A 27,737-nucleotide genomic window follows, 5' to 3' on the forward strand; every position below is an offset into this window, starting at 1 on the left:
GGTTACAGCGCTATCTGTTATTTTCTAGTACGAATTATTTGTACTATGTACAGTATAGTGAGCAGGTATCACCAACTGGATGTGGTCGACTTTACGTAACTTACATCTTAGTCGTAGTGAATAATAAGATTAATATAAAAGGAAAAATGTTCGTCATTTGCTGTAACTTGTCTGTGATCTTAATTCAGCTGAAATTATTACTGCCATATTGTGTTCTGTTAAAATATTAGGGGAGGCTCGGCCTCCCTTGCCTCCCATGAAAATCCGCCGCTGCTAGTAACTAAAAGTAATTTCGTAATTCCCATATTAACAGACTGTACCAAACGCACATGGAGAGTTCGCGCTCTGTAATAAGATGACAAATCACGTTACGTATCACAGCGGCATAATATTGTACATTTTACATAAAGTGTCGGTTTACATCAATTTTCTTGTCTGAAATTTAGTAGGCCATAGTATCTCGTTTTGTTTACCTTTCATTACTTCGAACCCGGAACATGTACCTTCTCTCTATTCCTTTGCACAGAACATCCTTCTACTGAAATCTGATAAGAAAAATATTCAGGTAAACAGACATTTGATGCCAAATGTATTATGCCGCTGTGATAGTTGACATGATTTGTTATATTATTTGCAGCACAGGAACTCTATGTGCGTTCGATACATTCTATTAATATGGAAATTAGTTTCGGTTAATATGAAGGAAGACATGCACTGAATTCTATACTGCATTTTTTATAATACCTTGTTAATGATTATTCCGATTTTTCCATACAAGAACAATGCGGAGGTAAATAAACATCTGATAATGTATGAAAATTGTCGTCTTAATACTATTGCCTGTACAGGGTCCACCACGTTACAACACATTCCGACTTCTCTAATACAGTGACAAGAAGTGTCCTGTTCATTGTTTATGTTCAGTATAATATTAAATGCATCTTGATTACACAACTTTCAACACTATCACTTCGGAATATGTAGTTTGTTTTCGCGTGTTAAATATTAGGTATGGTACCTTGTTGACTAGTTTCAGCATGTTCTGGGCTATTTTCAGAATTGGTTGGTCCTGGTCTTTGCGCCTTCTGTTTGCTTTCCCTTGGGGGTGTATTTGTATAGCGACTTCACATTACACTACACAGACACACCCCCACAGGAAAAGCAAACAGAAGGCGCGAAGACCAGGACCAACCAGTTCTAGAGATAGCCCACAACAGGCTGAAACTAGACAACAAGGTACCATACCTAATATTTAACACCCGAAAGCAATAAACTACATATTCCGAAATAATATTAATATTACATTAATATTACGTATTATATTTCATAGTGACACAAGTAACATTTTCGAAGTAACTGTGATCTTCGCAGGATATTTAGGCTGTGTCTCAAAGCTACATTTTCAGTTGAACACTGACATTGTATTGTATTACCTTCTGTACAATGTTTCAAACATTGTACAGAAAATACTAACAATGTCAGTGTTGAAAGTTAATGTGTTATTCTACATTATATTTACATTATTTAACTTCCAAAGCATTTTCAGTTTTCATAACCCCAATTGCTGATGAGGCATCCATGTTTGTTTAGTGAACAAGCCAACAATCAAGCAAACATTTTCGTTTACTAGCTACTACGGACTTGATTGCTATGCACTATGTAGCTTTGGATCATAACTTCTGACGTCACATCCGGCTATTTAGTCAGCAATCTAGTTCACTTCAGCTGAAAATGTAGCTTTGAGACACGGCCTTAGCAGTTCATGACAAAGACATTACTGTCTTTTAACATAAGCATTCCTATATATAAACACAAATTCTTAATGAAAAGAAACAATAAGGCCAATAGAGAAATATGAAATATTATATGGTGGGACACACGAACATTTTCTTGCCACTTAATTTATTACCAAAATGGAAAATGTTCATATTATTGTGCCAAATGACATAAATGCATTCAGTTGTTTTCCAAACAATTAAGACACGTATGTAGTACATGTAACTGCTAAATCACAAACTTTAAAAAAAATAACTGTGCCATTAACAAAATATTACAAATATTTTGTGACTGACGAACATTTCTGTCATGTTGATTACCAATTCTTTTAAATGCACTATAATACATAACTTGTGAAAGACTTAATACACTGTGCCTACAGTTCTTATTATACAAAACAACTTATACTAAAATACACTTTCAGATTTGAAATATTCACGGTTATTCACAACCATACGTGGTGATATCTCCTGTGTAATGTCATGTGACGAATATACCAATAGGTCCGCTTTTTCTGCCATTTGTAGTACTTCCCTTCCTTGAACATCACAGACACTTTAAATTCTTCGCCACCATAAGCTTTGTAACTTCTCCTGATTATTTGAGGCCTTTTTTTACTTGCTCATTTAACGACACTGTATCAACTACAATACTAGGTTATTTAATGTCAATGGGATTAGTGACAGCGAATTGGTATTTGGGGAAATGAGGCTGAGGATTCGCCATAGATTGCCTGACATTCACCAAACGATTGTGGAAAACCTTGGGAAAAAAACCCAACCAGGTAATTAGTGGGAATCGAACAGTATCTATTCTTAAAATGTGCGGCTGCATGATCCCTTCCAGGCAGTTACTTTCTTTATTGTTCTATTACTGCAAAAATCATCAAGTGTTGCTTTGTTCAAAATTTATGCCTAAGATGTATATTTCGAAACATTAGATATAACTGCGTAACACTGAGTGCATAGTTCATCATGTTGCCCCATGTTTTTGTAGTAGAGTATGCCTACTGCACCGTTAATGGTAACTGAAGAAGTTGGGTCAGTGATCCAGTGGGCTGAGATTACCTCATTTTTTGTGTTACCTCAAACTAAATTTATCTAACTTAAATTCTTGAAAATACTATTATAAAAACGTTCAAAAGTTATAAATATTTATGACATCAATAGAACAACTAATAATCAAGTTGTGTAATCAAGATGTATAACTAATATAGATTTTAAAAAGCTACATTTTAGAATTGCTAAATGATATCTAGGGTAAGTTAATTAATATTATTAAATAAAACAATTTTAAATTAATATCAGAAATTTAGTACCATTCACCTGATGTGCAAATATATACACCAAATTATTTATACGTAGACCTACATGGTGGCTACCTACATACCATAAATAGGGGCAGCGGCATTTCTCTAAGGTTAGAGCCCAGTTCAGGTATGTGTGTGTATTAATCGAAAAAAAATGTCATATAAACATGCATCCTATTCTCAATATTTTCTAGCCCTTAATTTTCGATTAACACACACACACACACACACACCTAAACTGGGCTCTATGCTGCCACCCCTACAAGGAGGCGTGCCCACTTTTTTTTACATGAAATAAATTAACATAACCAATTTTTGTAATAGGTTTGGAAGCTTTTAATTGAAGAAATTAAAAATAATAAATATTTTATACAAACTTAGGCATAAATTAAATGTTTTATATGAATTTTAGGCCTAGACACTATTATTTTTACAACAATTGTTGTTGTTTGGTAACTGTTCGAAGACAGGTGTGAACCTCACAAGTGATACCAAGAAGGCACCACTTATGAGCCAACTAAACCAGAAGATAATAGGGTAGGGTGGCCAATTCCTTTCCCCCTTACAGCAATTATTGAACACAAATTTTCAAGAATGTTTAATCTACAGTATATGTACTTAAACCATGTATTGTGGGTCCCTATCACCACGGCATGGCACGTCCTCAGGTTGTGGATAGAGGAGACGGCCTCCAGATATGGAGGGTAGCTGCGAATATATTGAATAAGCAGTCGTGGACAGCTGATAAGGGATGGTCCTCCAGCTTGGAGGTTGGGCGAAGGGCTAACAACCCATCACCATAAAAAACAGCTTGTTATGAAACCTAACAGTAAGCCTTGGAATGGGACTGATTCTCCGGCACGATCACAGCAAAGGAATAAGGTTATAAGATTTGGTACGTGGAACGTAACTAGTCTTTATAGAACAGGACGGGTAACATTTGTAGCAAAAGAACTCGCTAGATATAGAATAGATTTAGTGGGAGTACAAGAGGTTAGGTTAGATGGGAATGGCATATCACAAATAGGCGATTACTTATTGTATTATGGGGAAGGAAATGATAATCACCAATTAGGAACAGGATTCATTGTACATAAAAGAATAAAGTCAGCAGTAAAAAAGGCCGAATTTATCAGTGACAGGTTATCGTATTTAGTACTTAAGGGTAGATGGTGCGATATCATAGTTATAAATGCTCACGCCCCAACAGAAGAGAAAGACGACCATATAAAGGATAGCTTCTATGAGGAATTGGAACACACTTTTGATCAGTTACCTAGATATCACATGAAAGTTTTATTGGGGGATTTCAATGCTAAAGTAGGCCGGGAGGATATTTTTAAACCAACAATTGGAAAAGAGAGCCTACACGTAAGTAGTAATGACAATGGAGTTAGGTTAGTCAACTTTGCCACATCAAAAAATTTAATTGTCAAGAGTACAACATTCCCCCATAAGGATATACATAAATATACTTGGACTTCTCCAGACGGAATGACACAAGCAGATAGATCACATCTTGATAGATAAAAGAAGGCACACTAGTATAGTAGACATTTGAACTTTCAGGGAGGCAGACTGTAATTCTGACCATTATTTGGTAATTGGAGAATTAAGAGAAAGAGTATCAGTAGCCAAGCGAGTAGAGCAACAAGCTAATATTAGTAGATTCAATATTCTGAAATTAAAGGACGAGGAAACTAAGCAATGTTATCAGGTTGAAATTTCAAATAGGTTTGCTGCTTTAGCAACTGCTGACGAAGCTGAGGAAGAGTTAGATGTTAATAGCGTGTGGGACAATATCCCAGATAATATCACAATTGCAGCTGAGCAGAACATAGGTTACCATGAAACTAAGAAAAAGAAACCATGGTTTGATGAAGATTGTTCCATTGTAGTAGATAGAAGGAAACAGGCAAAATTGAAATTCTTACAGGATCCAATCGTGGAGAATAGAGATAATTATTTCAATGAAAGACGGGAAGCAAGTCGTACACTTAGGAATAAAAATAGAGATTACTTGAAGGAAAAACTGAATGAGATAGAAACAAATAGTAAGAATAAAAACATTCGAGATTTATATAAGGGTATAAAGGAATTTAAAAACGGATATCATGCAAGGGTAAACGTGATCAAGGATGAGAATGGTGACTTGCTTGCAGACTCTCATTCAATCCTGAACAGATGGAAAAACTATTTTGGGCAATTACTAAATATACATAGGCCAAATAGAAATGATCGGGACGAAATTGAAATACAAACTGCTGAGCCATTTATACCGGAACCCACACTTTGTGACGTCGAAATTGCGATAGAAAATCTGAAAAAGTACAAGTCTCCAGGTATTGATCAAATTCTAGCAGAATTAACACAAGAGGGTGGAAGGGCATTATCTAGCGAAATTTATAAACTTGTACTTGCAATTTGGGAAAAGGAAATTGTACCAGAACAATGGAAGGAGTACATAATCGTACCTATTTTTAAAAAGGGGGACAAGACTAACTGTAGTAACTTTCGAGGAATACTATTTTTGTTGACGTCGTACAAAATTTTGTCGATTATCCTTTTGAGAAGATTAACTCCATATGTAGATGAAATTATTGGGGATCACCAGTGTGGTTTTGGGTGTAATAGATCGACTATTGATCAGATTTTTTGTATTCGACAGATATTGGAGAAAAAATGGGAGTATAAGGGTACAGTACATCAGTTATTCATAGATTTCAAAAAGGCGTATGACTCGGTTAAGAGAGAAGTTTTATATAATATCCTTATTGAATTTGGTATTCCCAAGAAACTAGTTCGATTAATTAAAATGTGTCTTAGTGAAACTTACAGCATAATCCGTATAGGCCATTTTCTGTCTGATGCTTTTCCAATTCACTGCGGGCTAAAGCAGGGAGATGTGCTATCACCTTTACTTTTTAACTTCACTCTGGAATATGCCATTAGGAAAGTTCAGGATAACACAGAGGGTTTGGAATTGAACGGGTTACATCAGCTTCTTGTCTATGCGGATGACGTGAATATGTTTGGAGAAAATCCACAAACGATTAGGGGAAACGCTAAAAATTCTAGTTGAAGCAAGTAAAGCGATTGGGTTGGAAGTAAATCCCGAAAAGACTAAGTATATGATTATGTCTCGTGACCAGAATATATTATGAAATGGAACTATAAAAATTGGAGATTTATCCTTCGAAGAGGTGGAAAAATTCAAATATCTTGGAGCAACAGTAACAAACATAAATGACACTCGGGAGGAAATTACACGCAGAATAAATATGGGAAATGCCTGTTATTATTTGGTTGAGAAGCTTTTGTCATCTAGTCTTCTGTCAAAAAATCTGAAAGTTAGAATTTATAAAACAGTTATATTATCGGTTCTGTATGGTTGTGAAACTTGGACTCTCACTTTGAGAGAGGAACAGAGATTAAGGTTCTTAGGAAAATATTTGGGGCTAAGAGGGATGAAGTTACAGGAGAATGGAGAAAGTTACACAACACAGAGCTAGGACCATAAAATCCAGACGTTTGAAATGGGCAGGACATGTAGCTCGTATGGGCGAATCCAGAAATGCATATAGAGTGTTAGTTGGGAGGCCAGAGGGCAAAAGACCTTTGGGGAGGCCGAGACGTAGATGGGAAGATAATATTAAAATGGATTTGAGGGAGGTAGGATATGATGGTAGAGATTGGATTAATCTTGCTCAGGATAGGGACCAATGGCGGGCTTATGTGAGGGCGGCAATGAACCTCAGAGTTCCTTAAAAGCCAGTAAGTAAGTATATGTACTTAAAAAAACGCACAGGTGCGTGTACACACACAGAATTATCTAAATCAACAATAAGAATTTCAAATACTTAGTGTTGATTTAGATTAGCTAATGATGTTTAGGCGTAAAGACTTCCAATAACAATAAAAATTGTAACTGGATTTGAGGATAAACTTTAGTGACACATGAACAAAAATGTTATGTTTCTTATGTCACAGTCATTGCGTTACGTGTGTCACGAGTTTTTCTTGTAGAATTTGTACATAAATCAAAATGTTGTCCATATAAGAAGTTGATTGTTATGTGATGTCTCACTTTTACATTTATAAAATATTAAAAAATGAAATGGTTTTGAAGAAATATAAACAAATGTCCATTTGAGTGTGACACACGAACTCTCAACCATTCTTTGTAATAATTGTAATCAAGCACGAAATAATCATTATATTACAGTTCCTATGCATTATAATTATAAACAAAGGTCAGCACTTCATAATTAATTGAATTTAACATACAGGAGTATTTGCCTTAAATGTGTTTTCAAATATGTGATTTCTAATCGATAATTTCGCGCACTTAAATCACAGACTTCTTTATGCTTTTTCTTCCACATATGTGTTGTTACACAATAAGTATTGTCAGATTAAAAAAAAATTCTGATCATAACGAATAAAATTACATAATATCGGTTTCCCCCGTTAAAAATCATCGACATGACACTTGAGGGCTCCGGGATTTGCGTGAAATATGTTTCCGTCGCTTGTACCGAACACATTCAATAGGCTTGTCCTCTTAACTACCAACCCCTGCCGGCCCACCGCAATTTGCTAGTGGACTCTCCCAAATCCAAGGCGGAGGATTACATTTCCTTTTCAATAGGGCCTACATAGTGTTTCGTGGAGAAACTTTCGTCTTTTCGTTGTCATTTGTCTAGTAAATTCTGTTCATTAGTGTTACCAGTGGACAATGGACACGTAGAAGCATAAGTCAGGAGCTGAGAAGCGCAAGGTGAGACAGAAAAATTGGAAGATATTAAGAAAGGGAGTAGAACTTTGTTTGAACTTGGTGTGAAATTGAGCGACCTTGGAAAACTAAAAAGTAGCAGACAAATTGTGTCATTGAATGTGTTGTTCGAAAACAAGAGCCTTTCCAAAAACAGTATTGCAGTATTTTCAAAACTCAAGAATAGAGAATGTATTCCTAGAGACTGGCTAGTGTGGAGTGAAACAAATCAGGGAAAATAGTACAGTGACTGATTTGTTTCGCTCCACACTAGCCAGTCTCTGGGAACACATTCTCCATTCTTGAGTTTTGAAAATAATACTGGAAAGGCTCTTGTTCCGTCACATAGAATGTTATTAGGCAGGTTGGGAGTAATTTTTCGAACAACACATTCAATGACACAATTTGTCTGCCACTTTTTAGTTTTCCAAGGTCGCATGTTACTTGCTATGACTCAGAGTTAGGAACTGGTGTGTGTAAATTTGTTTCACTTGCACATATTAACACATCATTTTTACTATTGTTTGCTTGTTCTGATTCAATACTACTGTTATCAGAATTTTTTTTTCTAAACAGCCACAACCATCACTGATGGTCCATCAGTATTCACTTCTAAGCATGAACTGTCTTCATTTTTGACTACCTGAAGAGACAGACTTGAGATTGGTTTATTTTCTGCACAGTCACTAGCAACACTCAAGTTCACACCAACTTGAAATAAAATGAAGGAAATAAAAATGTATTCAGAGCAACAATGTGTCAAGAAAGATTGAGTAACCTTGGCCTCCTTAGTCTGTAGAGCTATCTTGCTAGGTCTTTAAATTTTGATATAATTGATGATTTTGCATCACTGAAGTCAAGGAAAGTTGTTTGTTAATGTTGGTCTGCAAGTCGGAAATTACAGCTGTTTAAGAATAGTGTTTTATGAAAACGAAACGAAAAAAACGACAATGAAAAGACGAAAGTTTCGTCACGAAATACTATGTAGGCCCTACTGAAAAAGAAGCGTGATGACTATAAAATATTGTGCTAATGTGAAATTTTGCTAAATGTTTTCAATGTAACAAAAGTGTATATTTTTAGATTCATATAGGTGTATAGTGTTATCTTTTATTTATTTTGTAAATAATTATTATGGTCAGAAAAATTGGTAACTTGTCATTTTTAACTTTTTTTTTTCAATGGGGCCCGAGCACAATATTGCACAGGGGCCCATAAATCCTGTCGGCGGCCCTAGCAGTGAGGGTAGTCCTCTTTTCCTAGCAGAAGATGGTCGGTAGAAAGTGGAGTGAGGTGGGAGTTTTGTAAAGTTATGATAGAAAACATAGTTCCCTAAAACTGATGTATAGTTTCAAATTGTAAGATTTATTTTATTTTACGTGTGTAGCCTTAATGAAATGAAATAAATATTGAAAGAATAATAGTTGAGAATTTTAAGATCACATTAGTGTAATATAATACTAGAAAGCTAAGTAATGATATATTGTGGTTTGGTAGTAACACAGTGTGAGAGGTAACTTGATAGCACGACAACCACCTTTATACTAACCCATACACTCCTATTCTATCCCAAAAAGTAGGATGGTCCCTAAGGAAGACAAAATGGGTACTTAGTGGATGCCATCATTTCAGAATTGGATTACTTATTATACATAGATACCCATAGCAGATTGACAAATATGACAAATTAGCTGCCTATACTGACAGTACCGGCAAGATTGCGAAATTGAAGCTTGAGTGAATGTAAAGTAAAAACTGAGCAGGCCCTGTTCTTGAGTGGATAGTGCTCATTGAGCTGGTGCAACACATTGTGTGCTTCACATGCCATGTGACAGTGTAGAAATTCATGGAAAAAGCCAATCAGCTACTCACTCTGTCCAAGTATGTGACATTGTTTCTTAATATAGCATTTCAAGAAAGTTTTCAAATCATTACAGTTAATTTTTTATATTGTCAATCTGCTCTGGAGGTCTGTGCCCGTTATTTGAGATGAGTTTCTGACATGAACTCATTGAGAGTGAAATTGAGATCTTTTCCTACAGGTAAGATGGAGTTACAGTATTCTTAAATGGATAAGATATGAGAAACAAGAAATTATTATAATTATTAACTCTTAAGACCTCCCACTCCAGTGGATCCATTGTGCCCTCTTCAATATTAGGACAGAGTTAATAACCTTAATCATTTTGAAAATCTTAGAAAAACGTATATTTCGTTGATATTCTGAGTTCTGAAATTATGATCCCAACCAATTCATACCTCTGACGATATTTAATAATATTATTTGAGTACACACCAGGCAGTCGCACTTTATTCGTAATTATAGATGCTGGCTGGCGCTGTTATTGGTAAGTTCAAAATGTAATATTTGTGAACGTGTTGAGACCTTGCCCAGTGAATACTTATGTCATGTGTTATGTATTACCCAAAAAGGATACTATATACATTATAATTTTACTGTATAAGGTCTTATGTTTCATGTTTTTCAGAGAGGAAGCTATTCGCAATTCTGGTATGCCAACAACCAAAAATAGCATGGAGATGGAGAGTCATGTTTTTCAGAAAGCTAAATCAAAGGTTAGATCATGTAATAACTTGTTATTTAAGTTTTCCATTCCTGTTACATTTGGTACAACATGAAGTAGGTCTTCTTGAATTTTACGTATTTTCTTTGAAGAATTTTCATCCCATAGCTAGGCCTACTGTGTTTACATTAATTACTGCTTTACACTGATGGTAGTGGTACATAACTTATTTTTACTTTCTCAGTATACGGAGTGTAGATAATAAGATGAAACTTAATGTTGCGAAAAGTAGCCTACACCGGATGGAGTCTTCTTTGCCTTCATTTTACGAATTTCTCTATTCACGCATATTTATACTCGATTTTCATAAACTCAGTAGGGCATACTTGCAGTCAGATCAGAAATGCAAAAGGCAGTAGTGTGCCTGATATATTAGCTCAAATAGTTAAGATGTCCAACCAATATGGGTTATGGGTTCAAGTCTTACACCATGTATGTTTTTTAATGTGAAAACGAAGATTTCTTTAGTGTTAATTCTATATTACCATATTTCAAAACGTCATATGTATTATAAATTCCATTGGATTGATATGATTAGACTTCGTAGAATTGCCACATGCAGCATACAATCAGGTTGCCGATGTAGAGGAGGTGAGCGACCTCCCGGTTTCGTAGTACAGCAGTTCATGTTAAGAGTTATGACCGGTCCAAATAGATAGAGCAGCTGCAGCTAATGTATACCTATGTAAGCACTTGTTTTTGCATTACTGTGGTTGGAGTAGTCAAAGTTTAACATTTGTTCAGTGCAGACAAGAATTCAATCAAACATACTAAAATGAGAGTGTTGCTGTTCCAAACAATTGCTCCTGGAATACCCTTACCCCCACAGCCAGTCTTGACCTGTTAGGGAACGTGGTTGGATGCTGTTAATTATTATGCAGAACATTACGGAAAAATAATGGAGGTAATTGATGCATTGGATAGCACAGAGAGGTTTCGCTGTTGCAGCTGTAAAATCATTGCTTTCTGAACAGCTATTGGAAGATATTCTGTTCATTGATTCTAATTTTAAAATCGTGTCCAAAAGCAACAGCTTGTTAGAATCGTCTAAACTACAACTCTCAGAAGCCCTTAATATAGTGGATAAGGTATCACAAACCGTTATCCAAAATAACAATTCACTAACTTCAGAAAAAGTGAAATGTAAGTTGAGAAACATCATTGCTAAAAATTCTCCTATTCACAACTTCGTATTATAAATGATGTACTATCAGGTCACCACAAGATGTCTGAAGTTGGTGTACTAAAAAGTAGTGACTTTCCGTTCTTCAAATATGCACGTATTACATCGTGTGATGTTGAACGTACATTTTCCCTATATAAAAACTGTTTAAGTGACCATTGGAGGAGGTTACTTTGCAGTCGCTCAAAATGTATGTAACTCTTCACTGCAATGCACATATTCAAGAATGATGTATCTTACATTATATTTTAAGAGTTAATATATCTCACTATAAAATAATTGTGTATTTACATGTTTAGACATTTCCTACTTCATTGATCATTCATTATATTTCTTGAATGCAGGATACAGGTTTTATTGTAACCACAGTATACTGCTCAGTGTTTACATTAGAGGCATACTCCGTCCGTTGCACGCCCCCTTCTCATACAGTCTATACCGCGTGCACAGTAAACCTTGCGAATCTCGTGGAAATTCCACGAAGTCTAGATATGATTAATTAAATTTAAAGAACAATGTTAAGCAACGAAAATACCTGGGCATTTGTGGTACTTTAAAAGACGCAATTTAAGTACAGAGGCTGACTGCAGAATGTGCAACGTTTAAAAGAAGACACTATTGCTGCTTGCAATTACATTGGGGTTTACACCCTGTGGTTTTTCAGGTGCAATATTCTGGTGAAGTGTTATAAACGTATTATAGAACAAGGCCAGTGGAATGTGGAACAACTAAAAGAAGACACTACTGCTGCTCGTAATTCCATTGGGGTTGACACACTGTGGTTTTTGAGGTGCAATATTCTGCGGAAGTGTTATAAATGTATTATAGCACAAGGCCAGTGGAATGTGAAACATTTAAAAGAAGACAATACTGCTGCTTGCAATTCCATTGGGGTTGACACATTGTGGTTTTTCAGGTGCAATATTCTGGTGAAGTGTTATAAATGTATTATAGAACAAGGCCAGTGGAATGTGGAACATTTAAAAGAAGACAATACTGCTGCTTGCAATTCCATTGGGGTTGACACATTGTGGTTTTTCAGGTGCAATATTCTGGTGAAGTGTTATAAATGTATTATAGAACAAGGCCAGTGGAATGTGGAACATTTAAAAGAAGACACTACTGCTGCTTGCAATTCCATTGGGGTTGACACACTGTGGTTTTTCAGGTGCAATATTCTGATGAAGTGTTATAAATGTATTATGGAACAAGGCCAGTGGAATGTGGAACATTTAAAAGAAGACACTACTGCTGCTTGCAATTCCATTGGGGTTGACACATTGTGGTTTTTCAGGTGCAATATTCTGGTGAAGTGTTATAAATGTATTATAGAACAAGGCCAGTGGAATGTGGAACATTTAAAAGAAGACAATACTGCTGCTTGCAATTCCATTGGGGTTGACACACAGTGGTTTTTCAGGTGCAATATTCTGATGAAGTGTTATAAATGTATTATGGAACAAGGCCAGTGGAATGTGGAACATTTAGAAGAAGACACTACTGCTGCTTGCAATTCTATTGGGGTTGACACACTGTGGTTTTTCAGATGCAATATTCTGATGAAGTGTTATAAATGTTTTATAGAACAAGGCCAGTGGAATTTGGAACATTTAAAAGAAGACACTACTGCTGCTTGCAATTCCATTGGGGTTGACACATTGTGGTTTTTCAGGTGCAGTATTCTGATGAAGTGTTATAAATGTATTATAGAACAAGGCCACCAGAATGTGAAACATTTAAAAGAAGAAACCTTTGTTGTCGTTCTATTGAGGTCGAGACTTTGTAGCTTGTCAAGTGCAGTATGCTGAAGAGATGTAAATGCAATATATAACGAGGCCAGCTGCTGTTGTTCAAATGCCTAGGCATTTGACAACGAAGCTCTTAATCCTCTTGCACTTCAGTATTTCTGAGATAGAGAATCTTGTTTTCGTAGTGTTCTACATCTTCCTAAATGTTCTAAGTTATTGGTTCATTTGAATTGCATAACACACAAAAGGGAGAGTTAAGTATTCCAATTCTATGTATATGTTCTGCCAGACAGTCATGGCCAGTAATTAATCGCTACATTGTAACTGCACATTTTCGTGGTAATTGAGAAACAATTCCTGGATTAGATATAAGAATTTGCCACTTCTTCCCTTCATCATTGTGTTTTCAGTTTTCTATGTACAGTACATAGATTGAAATTTTCTCTTGATTAACGGTTTATATAATGGTAAGAAAAACTTTGTGGATGAAGGATGGGTGGAGCGGAGAAAAATTCTCTCCGGCACCGGAACTCGAACCCGGGTTTTCAGCTCTACGTGCTAATGCTTTATCCACTAAGCCACACCAGATTCCAGTTCTGATGCAGAATTTAATCCTCTGAGTTTAAGTTCCATCTCCAACACACACTATGTGCAGAGGTACACTCATTATTAGTGACTAAGTGGTGGGGATCCGATGAAATGAGCGCTGTCTTAAATCACTAAGTGATTATTTATGCATATCATATTATTTTGATGTACCGAAATACATATATTTCCATGCAGGAATTCTGCATTACCATATGATGAAGGATGGGTGAAGCGGGATGGTAACGCAGAATTCCTGCATGGAAATATATATACTTCGGTACATCACAATAATATGATATACGTAAATAATCACTTAGTGATTTAAGACGGTGCTCATTCCGTGGGATCCTAGCCACTTCGTCATTTGTAATGAGTGCACTTCTGCACATAATATGTGTTGGACATTGCGTCACTGTCACACATCTGTGACACAGTAGACTATATGAGGGTTGTCCACTAAAAGGGAAACTGAGAGGTGGAACCAGGGCTGCCGAGAAGGAGGGGAAAAGGGGACGAGTGCATATGGGCCCATGAGCAATAAGGACCCGTCAGATTGAGTCTGATTACTTTTTATTATCATAAATAATTATTCGGAGATACATATGGGTACTATAAAATTTTGTAAAAACATGTATTACATAAATTTGACATATTAACTCAACAATAGTATAATTAATATAAATTATCACTTCATATGTAAATATTTGACTTTTATATAATAAAATAATATTTTCCCATATTAACGTTACCGACACGACACTTGACGGCCCCGTCATTTGCCTGAACTTTGTTCCCATCACTTGTACCGAACACGTTCAATTATGTGTTGGCTTGCCCCTTTTAACTACGCTGGCCCACCGCAATATGCTAGTGGACTCTCCCAAACCGAAGTCACAGGATCATGTTTCCTTTTCAGTACATTGTATATTTCATGTCGAAACTTTCGTCTTTTCATTGTTGTTTGTCTAGTAAATTCTGTTCATTAGTGTTACTGGTTATAGTTTAACTACACAATGGACAAGTATAAGCATAAGTTGGGATCTGAGAAGCACAAGGAGAGACAGAAAAAATAGGAAGATATTAATATGGGTGCTAGATTTTGTAAAAAATATTATGAAGACATTAACAAAGCGATCAGTGATGAACCGAAATATTTAAAATCAATTCATGCCTCTAACTTAGGGTAGTTCCCACTGAAACCTATGAATCTCCTAAATAGTCTGAGGGAATTAAAACTGGACAGTTTATTTCCAAATATCTGTACAGCCAATAGTAGGGTGACCAGATTCAAATTGATAAAAAAGAAAAAAGTTTGAAAAAGGAGGATATTGTTCGATAAAAGAGGACAAAAAATATGTATTTAGATTTAGGCTTATTATACTTTAAATTACGTCATTATCTATTAAATACAAAATATTTACAGTACAGATTTAGGCTTATGTAATACTTAAATATATATTAATATCTATTTTATTACAAAATAATTATGAACAAATTTAATAATAATGATTTCACAGTTGGCTACATATGAAAGTCAAGGGAACTATAATTATTACAGAGGACAGATAATATCAATTTAGATTTAGGCTTAGGCCTATATTATACTTAAAATTATGTCAATATCTATTTTATTACAGCATACTTACGATAAAACTTAATAATATAAAATGATTTTACAATTAATGAAGGCAACGGCCGTAACAAGTAGGAGTAAAGAGATTTATGATCGTTGGCAAAGAGTATATTCCGTCGATGCTGCTATCACCTACAGACAAATTACTTGAGAAAGGCGTCAAATCAGATAATTTCAAAATATCAGACATACAAGTTACGAAAAAAAAAACGTTTCTTTATTTTTTAAAAATCCTCCCGGACCCCAGACAAAGGCCTGAAAAGGAGGGCATGTCCGGACAAAAGAGGATATCTGGTCATCCTAGCCATTAGAATATTCTATACAATTCCTGTGACAGTTGCTGATGCTTAAAGATCCTTCAGAAAAATGAAGGAAATACATAATGTATTCAGATAAACAATGTGTCAAGAACGACTGAGTAACCTTGACCTCCTTAGTTTTCTTTTTTATTTTATTAGTTTATTTTACGACGCTTTATCAACATTTTATGTTATTTAACGTCTGAATAAGATGAAGGTGATAATGCCGATAAAATGAGTCTAGAGTCCAGCACTGAAAGTTACCCAGCATTTGCTCATATTGGGTTGAGGGAAAACCCTGGAAAAAACCTCAACCAGATAACTTGCCCCGACCGGGAATCAAACCGGGCCACCTGGTTTCGCAGCCAGATGCTCTAACATTACTCCACAGGTGTGGACGCCTCCTTAGTCTGGAGAGTGATCTTGGTAGGTCTTTAAATTTTAATGATGTAATTGATGATTTTGCGTCAATGAAGTCAAGGAGAGTTGTTTGTTGATGTTGGACTGCAAGTTAGAAATTACAGGTGTTCAGGAATAATGTTTTATGAATATAATATATTGTGCTAATGTGAAGTTTTGCTAAAAGTTTTCAATGTAATAAAAGTGTATATTTTTAGGTTCGTATTTGTGTATGGAGTTATCTTTTATTATTTTGTAAATAATTATTATGATTAGAATAACTGGTAACTTGTAACTGTTACTTTTTTTCAACGGGGGTCCGAGTACAGTATTGCATAGGGGCCCATAAATTCTGTCGGCGGCCCTGGGTGGAACTTAAACTCAGAGGATTCAATCCGGCATCGGAACTGGAATATGGTGTGGCTTAGTGGATAAAGCATCAGCACGTAGAGCTGAAAACCTGGGTTCGAGTCCATCCTTCATCATATGGTAATGCAGAATTCATGCACAGAAGTATCATGTACTTCAGTACATCACAATAATATACATACATACATACATACATACATACATACATACATACATACATACATACATACATACATACATACATACATACGTCCTGCATCTCCCTATAGGGAGCATAGGGTCACAACAAAAGAGCGCCATTTTGACCTATTTGTGGCCAAGGCTTTCACTTCTCTCCAGTTCTTCCCTAGATTTTGGGCTTCTTCTTGAAAAGACCGCCATGTTATCCTGGGTCTTCCTCTTCTCTTACTCCCCTGAAGATTCCATTCAAGTCCTTCTTTAGGAATGTTTCCTTCTGGATGTCTCAGGATGTGTCCAATCCAGCACCATTTTCTTCTTTTTATCTCCAGATCAATGGGCTTCTGTTGCATCATCTTCCAGAGAGAGAGGGAGGGAGGAGAGAGAGAGAGAGAAAGATATTGATTTTGTTCAATATGGCCAGAAGTCTAATACCTTTCTAATTATCACACAGTGTTCTATCACCTTTCTTTGGAAGCTTGATAAGGAGGCCTTTGTTCCATTCTCTTGGTATTTCTTCTGTATTCCAGATGTTTGTCAAGAGTGGATGAAGTATATCCGCATAGTTTTTGTGGTCTACTTTCAGAACCTCTGGGAGTATATTATCCAATCCTGGTGCTTTTCCATTTTTCAATTGTTTCATGGCTTGTATGATTTCCTTCTTGGTAGGAGGATCAATGTTGATAACTTCATCTAGCTGTCCTTCTTCTTCTTCTTCTTCTTCTTGACCTTATGTTTCTTTAACAGCATCGTCCAATCACAATAATTTGATATGCATAAATAATCACTTAGTGATTTAAGACAGCGCTCATTCCGTCGGATCCCGCCTACTTTGTCACTCGTAATGAGTGCACCTCTGCACATAATGTGTTGGACATTGCGCAACTGTCACACATCTGTGACACAGTGCATGAGGATTGGCCACTAAAAGTGAAACTGAGAGGATTCAACCCAGCATTGGAACTGGAATCTGGTGTGGCTTAGTGGATAAAGCATCAGCACGTAGAGCTGAAAACCCGGGTTCAAGTGCTGGTGCTGGAGAGAATTTTCTCCACTCCACCCATCCTTCATCATATGATGGTAACGCAGAATTCCTGCACGGAAATATTATATGTACTTCGGTACATCACAGTCATATAAACTTCGTTGATTTTTTTAGTAGAATTTCTGTGCATTTCTTAGCCAGCTGTTGAGCTTATGTATTATTATAACTTCGGTGTACTTTCGATATTGATATCTTAAATACTTAGAAATAAACATAATATGTTATTAAAATTTATTATTCTTTCATTAGCACTTTTAAAGCTAAACAAGTGCTAACATTCTTTGGTCACCCAAAGAAATGTGTAGTTGTATTGAAATACTGAAATTTCGAGGACATGCTATAAATTGTAGCACTGCATAAAACTGAAAGAAGGGACAAGTGAATCACTCTGTTTTTCGATGTTTTGTACATTAACTCATTCAGCATTAATGACACCCACTTTCACTTCACGGATTTACTTATACATTTGCTTGTTATTTATTTCTTCTTTTTCTTTCCATGCTAAGTGAATAATGGTTTTGATTGCAGGAAGAATATCTTGGATTTGTGGCACGGTTGATCCTTCATGTTCGAGAAATGAGTAAGTTAAAAGGAATGCTTTAAAAGTATTAGCTAACACTCCAGTATTTATATGAAAAATAGTGTATTGCTGCTTTGTAGTATTATGTCTTCTCAACTTAAATAATTTCACTTCAGTTGAACATAGTTTAACAGAATTTCTAGTCCGGAAGTCATGAAAATTGTAGAGAGATCATAGCATTGAGTACTAACAGTATATCATACATACCTCATAGGTTGAAAATTCTAATTTAGGCACTTCATATTCGAGTCCTATAGTTCCAAAACCTGCCTTGTCTGCTTTTTCAATTTTTCATGTATTTTAGAAAAACTGTTTCACCATATTTTCTATTGAATCTTAATGAAGGATTGTGTTGTTTTGAAAGATATAATATTAAAAACAAATATTCCGAAGTGAAAATGAGGGTAATATCAATAATATAGACACAAGAGAGAAATTAAATATGGAAAAGGTACTGTAACTTTTGGGATGGACTGTTGGATAACGCAACATTTGGAATAAACACATCAGAATAAGGCAAGTTTTGGAACTGATGTAGAAACTTAAAGATTAAAACTAGTGTCCGTAAGGAGAACAGTATAATAAAAATACCATGTCTTGGGATTGATCTAAACTTTTATGTGTAGGCCTAACTTTTGCGAATAACAATTAACACACAATACTGCACCAAGCTACTGAAAAATGCATTACAAGAAAATCATCTACTGTACAAAGAATGATCAGGGAATCTGTATGAAAAAGTCATTATTATACAGTACATGACATTTCCAACTTCATAAGGCCAATCTGACAATATCATTTTTGACCGAATTTCATTGGGAAGTTGCTGTTTTCTCTGTAGTTTATAAAATACTCTGTCAACCCTCAGCCACTCTTTAATTTAAAATAATGGCAGCACTTTTTATTTAAGGGACCTTTAGTAGAAACATTTTATTCACATTTTCAGATTACCAACTTCGTCTTCACATCCACTTTCACACAAATCATCATTGCCATTACTGGAACTCATGTAACTGCATGAATCATTACAAAAGAATTGCTCCTCCCTGATAACTACTTTATAAAATGAAATCCATATTCTTTTAAACAGAATAAATAGCTGTAATATAGGTATATGTAGCATAGTAATCTGTGGATAAGGCATGCTATGGAATAAACAAGCCAGATGACTGAATCCATCTGTAAGAATAAGGCAGCTTTGAAACGGGCCTGGTATAGGCAAGTTTTGGAACAGTCCTATTGAGGATAAGGCAGCTTGTGGAATAAAACTAAATTTTTCATCTTAGTTTTAAATAGGATCAGATTTTTTTGGAACAGAAACGAGATTAAAATGCTCGATTTTATAATCAGGGTGTTTTAGGAGGAATAGTAAATATTTTAGGGGGTGATAGTATGGACTGTTCTGAGTAAATAAAGTTCATATAAACATGTATCCAATTTTTATTGGGTCCAGAAATACAGCTGTTAGAATGTAACCCAAGAAGGTGTTAAGCAAAGTCACATGATATAGTTCAGTGTACTTTCGTTTTGTGCGTTGCTACTCCAGTTACTATGGGCTTACTTATCGATTGTCATTTTTGTTTTGAAGGTCAAGTTGTGAAGTTGTGCTTTAGTTTACATAATTGAATTTTTCAACTGTGATTGTGATTTGTTGGCCAATTTTACTGTATTGTTTAAGCATGCTGCACATATTTACAAATGCTGAATATGCCGATATGGTATTTGTGTATGGGTTTTATAATGGAAACGCTGTTGCTGCTTGTAAAGAATATGGCAGACGATTTCCTAACCGTAGAGTTCCAGATTCAAGAGCGTATATTTGTGTTTTCACTAAACTGTGTGAGACTGGTGCAGTGCCCAGCAGTCATATTTCATCTGAATGTGTAAATGAACAGAATGTGGATGAAGTAGACATTATTCAGTTGGTAGTACGTAGTCCTGCAACAAGCACACACAGAATTTCTGAACATATTGGTGTTCCACATACAAGAGTATGACTGACATTACATGTGCATGGGTTCTATCCTTATCATTTACAGCAGATTCAACACCTTCGAGCAGGAGATGAAGGTAGACGATTCGAATTTTGTCGTTGGCTACTTGTAAATTGCCGAGTAATCCCATTCTTACGCTTCACTGATGAAGCCACTTTCACTCGTGATGGTATCAATAATACTCGTAACTCACATCAGTGATCCGAAGAAAACCCATATGCCATTGTGGAGACACATTTTCTAGAATGCTTCTCTGTAAATGTGTGGTGTGGTATGATAGACAATCAGTTGCTTGGGCCTGTTGTGTTATCGCATCGTCTTACAGGGCCCTGTTATCTAGATTTTCTTCGAAATGAGTTTCCAGCATTATTGGAAGAGGTCCTTTGACTACAAGGATGGATATGTTCTTACAGCATGATGGAGCCCCTCACATTCTAGTCGTCGAGTGATACATCATCTAAACCTAACATTCCCCAGAAGATGGATTGGCAGATATGGTCACGTTTCTTAGCCACGAAGGTCCCCGGACCTTATCCCTTTAGATTTTTGTCTGTGGGGATGGTTGAAAGGCGAAGTCTACAAAGAAAAAGTAAACACGAGAGCTGATTTAATCGTTCGGATTATGAATAATGCTGCCCTCATAAAAGGACGCCAAGATGACCTCAGAAGAGCTACACATGGTGTTGTCAAGAGAAGTCGAAAGTGCATTGAAGTCGGTGGTAGAATTTATGAAAATGAACTTTGAACATAATCATTTGCCTTTGTTTAACACCTTCTTGGGTTACATTCTAACAGCTGTATCTCTGTACCCAATAAAAATTGGACACATGTTATATGGAATTTTTTAACAGCTGTATCTCTGTACCCAATTAAAATTGGTCACATATTTATATGAACTTTTTTACTCAGAACAGTCCATACCTCCTAAAATGTTTACTATTCTTCCTGAAACACCTGTAGAATGCACTGGCATTGTTAACTCATTTTCTGATTTTTGAGGAGAAGACAGGTTTTGGAACTATAGGACTCATATATAACATAATCAATTAAGTGATATCTAAAATTATGATTTTACGTTCTTAAAATTAGATTTATCTGTTGAAATAATATATACCAATACCATTAAAATTCGAATTTCGAAATCTTTGTGCAAATATAATTTAAATATCTTGAATGGAATTACTACCTATTATATTTATAGTTTTGTGTGCAGTGTAATACTAGCATTTTCCCAAAGTTGTATACGATAAAACTTTGCCATTTCTGTGTTAAAATAATTTTGTGTGAAGAAAATTATCTTTCTGCAGAAGCCAAAATTAGCGAGGCATGCTGTAAACTGAATTATGTTAGATAGTTTGACGTCTTGGGAAACATCTGTGTCATCTCCTTCATAGCCAATGAATATTTCAATATGGAAAGTCCTGAGCTCTTTTCTAACACATTAACCACTTTTCCTTGACTTTACCCTAACTTCATTGTCTGCCAGCACTTCATCCAGAACAGAGACAATGTGTCATGTAAAGGCCATTTGTTATCTCATGAAACTTATCTGGGTGTTAGTGGACTTGAAAGCTTCCCTCCCTCTTTCTTCATCCACCCTTTCCAACACAGCTTCATTTCCTATTCTGTCCATTTCACATGCTCTGTTCCTCTCTATATCCACATTTCAAATGCTTCTATTCGCTTCTCTTCAATTCGTCGTAATGTCTATGTTTCTGCCCAATACAATGCCACTTCACACAAAGCATTTTACTAGTCTCTTCCTTAGTTCTTTTTCCAGATGTTCGCAGAAGATGCCCCTTTTTCTATTTTCTATTAAAAGCTTCCTTTGCCATAGCTATTCTCCTCTTGATTTCCTGGCAGCAGCTCATGTTATTACTTATAATACACCCCAAGTATTTGAAGCTGTTCACTTGCTCTACTGTCTCGTTTAAAATTCGCATGTTAACTTTTTTTTTTTTTTTTTTCCCAATAACCATGGTCTTCGTCTTGTTTGCATTTATCCTCATCCAACACTGTTCACAGCTGTTATTTAGCTCCTGTAGCATATCCCTTAATATCATCACCCCTTCTGCTAACAGTGCTATGTCATCAGCAAATCTTATGCACTTTATTCTTCTGTGAACAAGATACAAGAAGGAATGTAATATGACCCAAAGACATCATAATTTAGAAATCTGGAGCAAAAATTCGTAATTCAGAGTTTGAACTTAGAAGCACCTGTCTGTCAGTGTTTTTATTATATTTTCTTCTTTATTTAAGAGAACAGATTTTATTTGCAGCAATCAAGTTTCTTTAATTCTTCAAACACATTTTAAATTAAGAAACAAGCTGTCCTTAGAATCTCTCGAAGCACTTCAGAAAATATGACTTTATTCATAAAAAATGTGGAGTCATATAAAGAGTGTGATGTAATTGATTTTAATGTTAGGCCTGCAATAAACATCAGCACATGAAAGGTTCCTCCCCCCCCCACTTACATAGTGGTTCCAATATTATTGTATACTGCAAACTTTTTCTTTCCCCCTTTTTTATATAAATGAACTTATAAAATCTTGAATGTTATCTTTAGAAAGAGTGACGATGATGATAATTTTATGATGCTAAAATTTTGTTTCTTATACTTTACATAATTTTTTCATTGCAGATTCAAAGAAAGGGGCAGGAATGAATGTGCCGGGTGGTGGAGGTGGACAAGCTGCACAGGATCCTATTGGTGCTCTTCAAACTCTGGCCCGGCAAGGTATGCTAAATGTGTGCATGCCTGCAGACATGCAGGTGGCTTTAAATGTATGTTTTCTAAGATATTATTGTGAATTATCACTGCTCTTTTATTGCTGCGAGGCCAGCTTTTATAAATGTAGTTTTGTTATCAGTAATGTAAAGTGTTTGGAAAGCAACTGTCTCACTATTTTTCATATTATAGACAGGTTTTCTTATCAAAATCATTTCAGGGTTTCCAAAATCTATCCCAACTAAACAGTTTTGCAGAAGTTTATGGTGAATTCCCATTGCGAAATCCTTGGTAATGATAATGTACATGCTTGCCAGAAAAGTTTCCACATCCCACAAGAACTATACATTTATTGCAGTCTTATCATATATGTAAGCACAGGAGGTGTGGGTTTGTATGCATCCTCCCCCCCCCCCCTTACAGGATCTGATTTTCTCTATATGTAGGATAGAACACTTAAAAAAAAAAATGTAAAAAATTGCACAAAATTGTAAAAATTGTAGAAAATTACTAAATTGTAAAACTATAAAAATTTGTAAAAATTGTAATTGTAATATTGTAAAATGTTGACTTGTTCCACATCTTAAAGCTTCATTGCTCATGTAAGATCTATGGAATAAAATAAATGAATGAATGAATGAATAACAAATTTGTGTACCCCTAAAAATGAAAAATTTTATTCGAAAATATTGATAAAAATGCGAATAATTTAATCATTAATAGTACATTCACATCAGAAACCACCATTCAATACATTTTCCACTTCCTGCTTTCCCTCCTCTCTCTCAAAACTTTCATGACCTCGGCATTAGGGTGTGATCTGATAAGCATTGGCCTCGTTAGTGTTGGCATATAATATTGTAACATCAGCAAACTAAGCTTTGACATTTACATTATGTAAGTTGTTTCCAAATTGTCTTGTTTATCTGGAATGTAATTTTTGCTATACATATCCAGATGGTGTAAGCATTTCTTCTGGAAAATTATTTGTTGAGGTGGGAAATTCAATATGTTCGTTTGTGCCCCCCATTCAAATTTGTCCTCTTCTCCCCTATTTCCGTGAATTATAGTTTCTATATTGTTAATTATTGAATTTAGATTATTAATTATCATTATAAATACTGATGTATTTTGCATTCATTCTGGGACACTCTGTATATCCAGAAATGTATTAAAATTATAATAACAATAATTCTTTCCATTACCCCAACAAATTGTATTAGATATCAAAAAAAAATAATCAAACAAATTAACTGTGATATAATTTCTTCTACATCCCAAAAAACTGAAGCCATAATTTCTGAGCTGATTTCTGTGCTTTGTACTTTTTCCTTATTGGAGAAGAATTGTACCACTGTTTGATTTATTCTTTGTTTCATGGTCTAAGTAGTGGACCCTTATTTGGTCCTCTCCAAAAATGTTTCAATCGTGTCGTCTACGGAAGTGCATTCAGAAAACTCATTGAAACCAAGGGGTGACCGATGCCTAGCAATAACTGATTTATTTTATTTTCTTTCGAATTTATTTTAAATAGTTTTTAACTGCTTATTAGGCCTAATTTTTGGTCCTAACAAGGTCATGATGAATAATAAAATAATGTAATTTACACAGGCTGCCTTGCAGTGTCCAGGCCGTCCCATGTGCATATGTAGGAAGATGTGTTCCCAAGAAAGTCATTCAGCGTAAACCTGTAGGGAAAAGGAATGTAGGCAGCCAAGGTTGAATTCACTTAGCTCATAGTAAAATGTAGCTTCAGGCTTAAAAATTTCTGTCACCAATAGGAAAAGATAATATAAAAGACTGTTAACATTTATATTCCTTAAAGGACAACTATTCAACTAATACACAGTAAATAAGATAGCTTGATTATTACTAAGGCTTGCAACTTAAAATATTTTAACAGTATACTCAACCTGATATGTGAAGGTTGCTGATTGGTTTTTTTAATTCCAATGACTGGAAGAAAGAGAAAGTGTGTTTGTAACTGACTTTTTGTTTGTAAAATAATCACATGTATAAAATAAGTTTGTGTGTGTGCGTGCGTGTGTGCTTGCGCATACATATACACATATATATGTACAGTGAAATGCCGCTATTATGAATGCCACAATTACGAATTTTTCAGAATAACGAAATAATTTTTTAGTCACGGCCATTGTACTATTAATTTACATGTTAAAATTGTTCTGTTTAAAGAATGCATAAGTAACGAACTATTCAGTTTAACGTAATAATAATTCATCCTGCTACAAAAAAATGCTAATTTAACGAAATTAGTTTCATTTCTTCTCACCATCATCATCAGCAGAACTGAAGTCCAATTTGAGTCTTTGCTTGGTGAATCTGGCCCTTACAGCTCCAAAACCTGTCTTCTCCTCAAAAATCAAAACTGGAAATACAGTACTTCCATGAAGAAATCTAATTTTCATAAACTTCTTTAGGCTTCCTTATTTTTGGTAACCATCCAACATCGTTTAATTCCAAGCATTCTCAGATCTTCCAATACTCTGTCATCCTTCACAACCTTGGCTGGTCGGAGGCAGGAAAGGATAAACTGTTGTCTTGAGATTGTCCAATGTTTCAGAAAGATGTTTTTCACTAGTAGGAGATGTATGTATACATTTTAATTGTGTTTATTAATTTCGATAGCTTTGAATGGAATAGATGAGGTACTTTAAATGTGAAATTCTTTTACAGGAACTGGGAATCAAATAATGGGATTGGGAGGACCTCCAGGAGGAGGAATGGTCCAGCCTTCATCAATTGCTGCATCAAATTGTGAGTGTGCCTTTTAATATAACATCTGTTTAACACATTCTTATCCACTAAATAAATTTCTTATGAATGTTAATGTGTTAAGTTTGTACATCTTTTGTGTATTGTATGTTCAATGTAACATATTGAAGAAGCTGCAAGTCTCGTTACATTTTGGGGCTATCATTTTACTTTAGTCTGACAGTGGTAAATTTTCGTATTTCTAACGGACTAATCATTGAACCATGAAACACCTACAAGTAAGATCTTACATTCTACATCAGTATATTATCTTACTGTATTTACTCGCTTATTGGATCCCTTCGCATATAAGATTTCTCCTCTACTTTAAGAGCAAAATGTAATATATAGAGTATATCTGCATATTAGATGTGCTCATGTAAAGATTGTAAGGCAAAACCTACTTCCGAAATCATCCTCTGTCCTGTTACTCCTTCAATTGTCTCCATGCTGACTAAGAGGTAAAACACTCTCTTTCTTTATCATCATACTACCTACTGTACTCTCTGTCTTGTTAGTTCTTCCATTGTCACAGCACAGACGGAGAAACAAATTCTCTTTCTTCTACTGATGGTATTGGTTTCCGAAGTTAGTCATTCAGAGATAGAAATCAGTGTGAAGATTAGTAACAAACGAATGAGTTATTCTGTGTAATTTAAATTTAATGTGATTGACTTCACAGAGAAAAATGGATTGAATGCTGCTGGTCGCGAATTTTCAGTGTAACTCAATATGACTCGGTACTGGAGAAATCAAAAAGAAAAACTTCCCATTACAACTTCGAAAAGAGAGCCATTGGCATAGCTCAGTCGGCAAAGGTGTTTGTCTTATGATCTGGAGCTGCACTCGGATGTGGGTTCAATTCTCACTTAGGCTGATAACCTGATTGGATTTTTTCCGAGGTTGTCTCCAGTCATAAAACGAATTTCAGGTAATCTATGGCAATTCCTTGACCTCATCTTGCCAAAATACCATAATTCACTTTTACTTATGAAACTTAACTTCTGTGATCATTTTGACTGAAAAAAGGTTCAGAAAGGTGATGTGCACTAGTAACTAGTTTCTTCAAAATTTTTTGGTTGACTTCATGTGAGGACTATCTTTTCAAGACATTTCAAATGTTATTTCAGCAGGATGGTGTACCAGCACACAATGCAGCAGTTACCATATTTTCTCGAATACCTCGCACACTTTTTTTTCTTTTTTCCAGAAATAAAGTAAAAATTGGGGGCGCGGCTTATTCAAAATGAAATTGGCAACATTGCCTAGTTTTCCTCCTGTGCAATTCCTAAAGTGGTAGCATATGCCATTATCTTCCTGTGTGGGTATTTTAGTTGTTAACATGTTAAATGGCATTTGGATTGGCAGTACATGTGTCAGAATCAAGTCCAAGTGTGATAAGTGTATAATTTGTGCGTCTTATATTTTCAACTCTGAAAATGAATACCACTAAAGGTATGAGATTGCGATCCTTTACTTGCAGCATAAAAAAATTTAAAAAACTAGAAAAGATCCTGAGGAACATGGAAATCGTGCTACAGTCCATAAACTTGATGTAAGTGAAAGTTGCATGAGAAACTTGATTATCATGTTATTGTTAACTGAACTGTATTTGTGTTTATTTGTTTTTAATTTGTCTTGAAAGAATTTGTTTAATTTAATTTTCTTTCTTTGTCTCTCCTTTAAAAGTGGGGTGCATGGGGTATTCGAGCAAATACGGTATTTGTGAATATCTGGGCAAGGAATTACTACGAAGGTGGATTGGAACC

At 35.3% G+C, this 27,737-nt stretch overlaps 1 protein-coding gene across 3 annotated transcripts in view; it reads left to right on the forward strand.

Moving 5' to 3' along the window:
* MED15 (mediator complex subunit 15) overlaps positions 1-27,737 on the forward strand; it is a 92,153-nt gene that overhangs the window by 10,904 nt on the left and 53,512 nt on the right. For 2 of the 3 annotated variants that reach the window (XR_011335251.1, XM_069841463.1), the window contains exons 2-5: positions 10,349-10,436; positions 18,414-18,465; positions 23,107-23,202; positions 25,891-25,971. Coding sequence is in view for 2 of the 3 variants with exons in the window: in XM_069841463.1 (XP_069697564.1) it covers positions 10,349-10,436; positions 18,414-18,465; positions 23,107-23,202; positions 25,891-25,971 (317 nt within the window). In the remaining variant the exon portion in view is untranslated. The remainder of the gene's footprint in view (positions 1-10,348; positions 10,437-18,413; positions 18,466-23,106; positions 23,203-25,890; positions 25,972-27,737) is intronic. The other variant, XM_069841464.1, reaches the window with a different exon arrangement.

The sequence above is a fragment of the Periplaneta americana genome, chromosome 12 (genome assembly GCF_040183065.1).
Source record: "Periplaneta americana isolate PAMFEO1 chromosome 12, P.americana_PAMFEO1_priV1, whole genome shotgun sequence".
NCBI classification, from domain to species: domain Eukaryota; kingdom Metazoa; phylum Arthropoda; class Insecta; order Blattodea; family Blattidae; genus Periplaneta; species Periplaneta americana.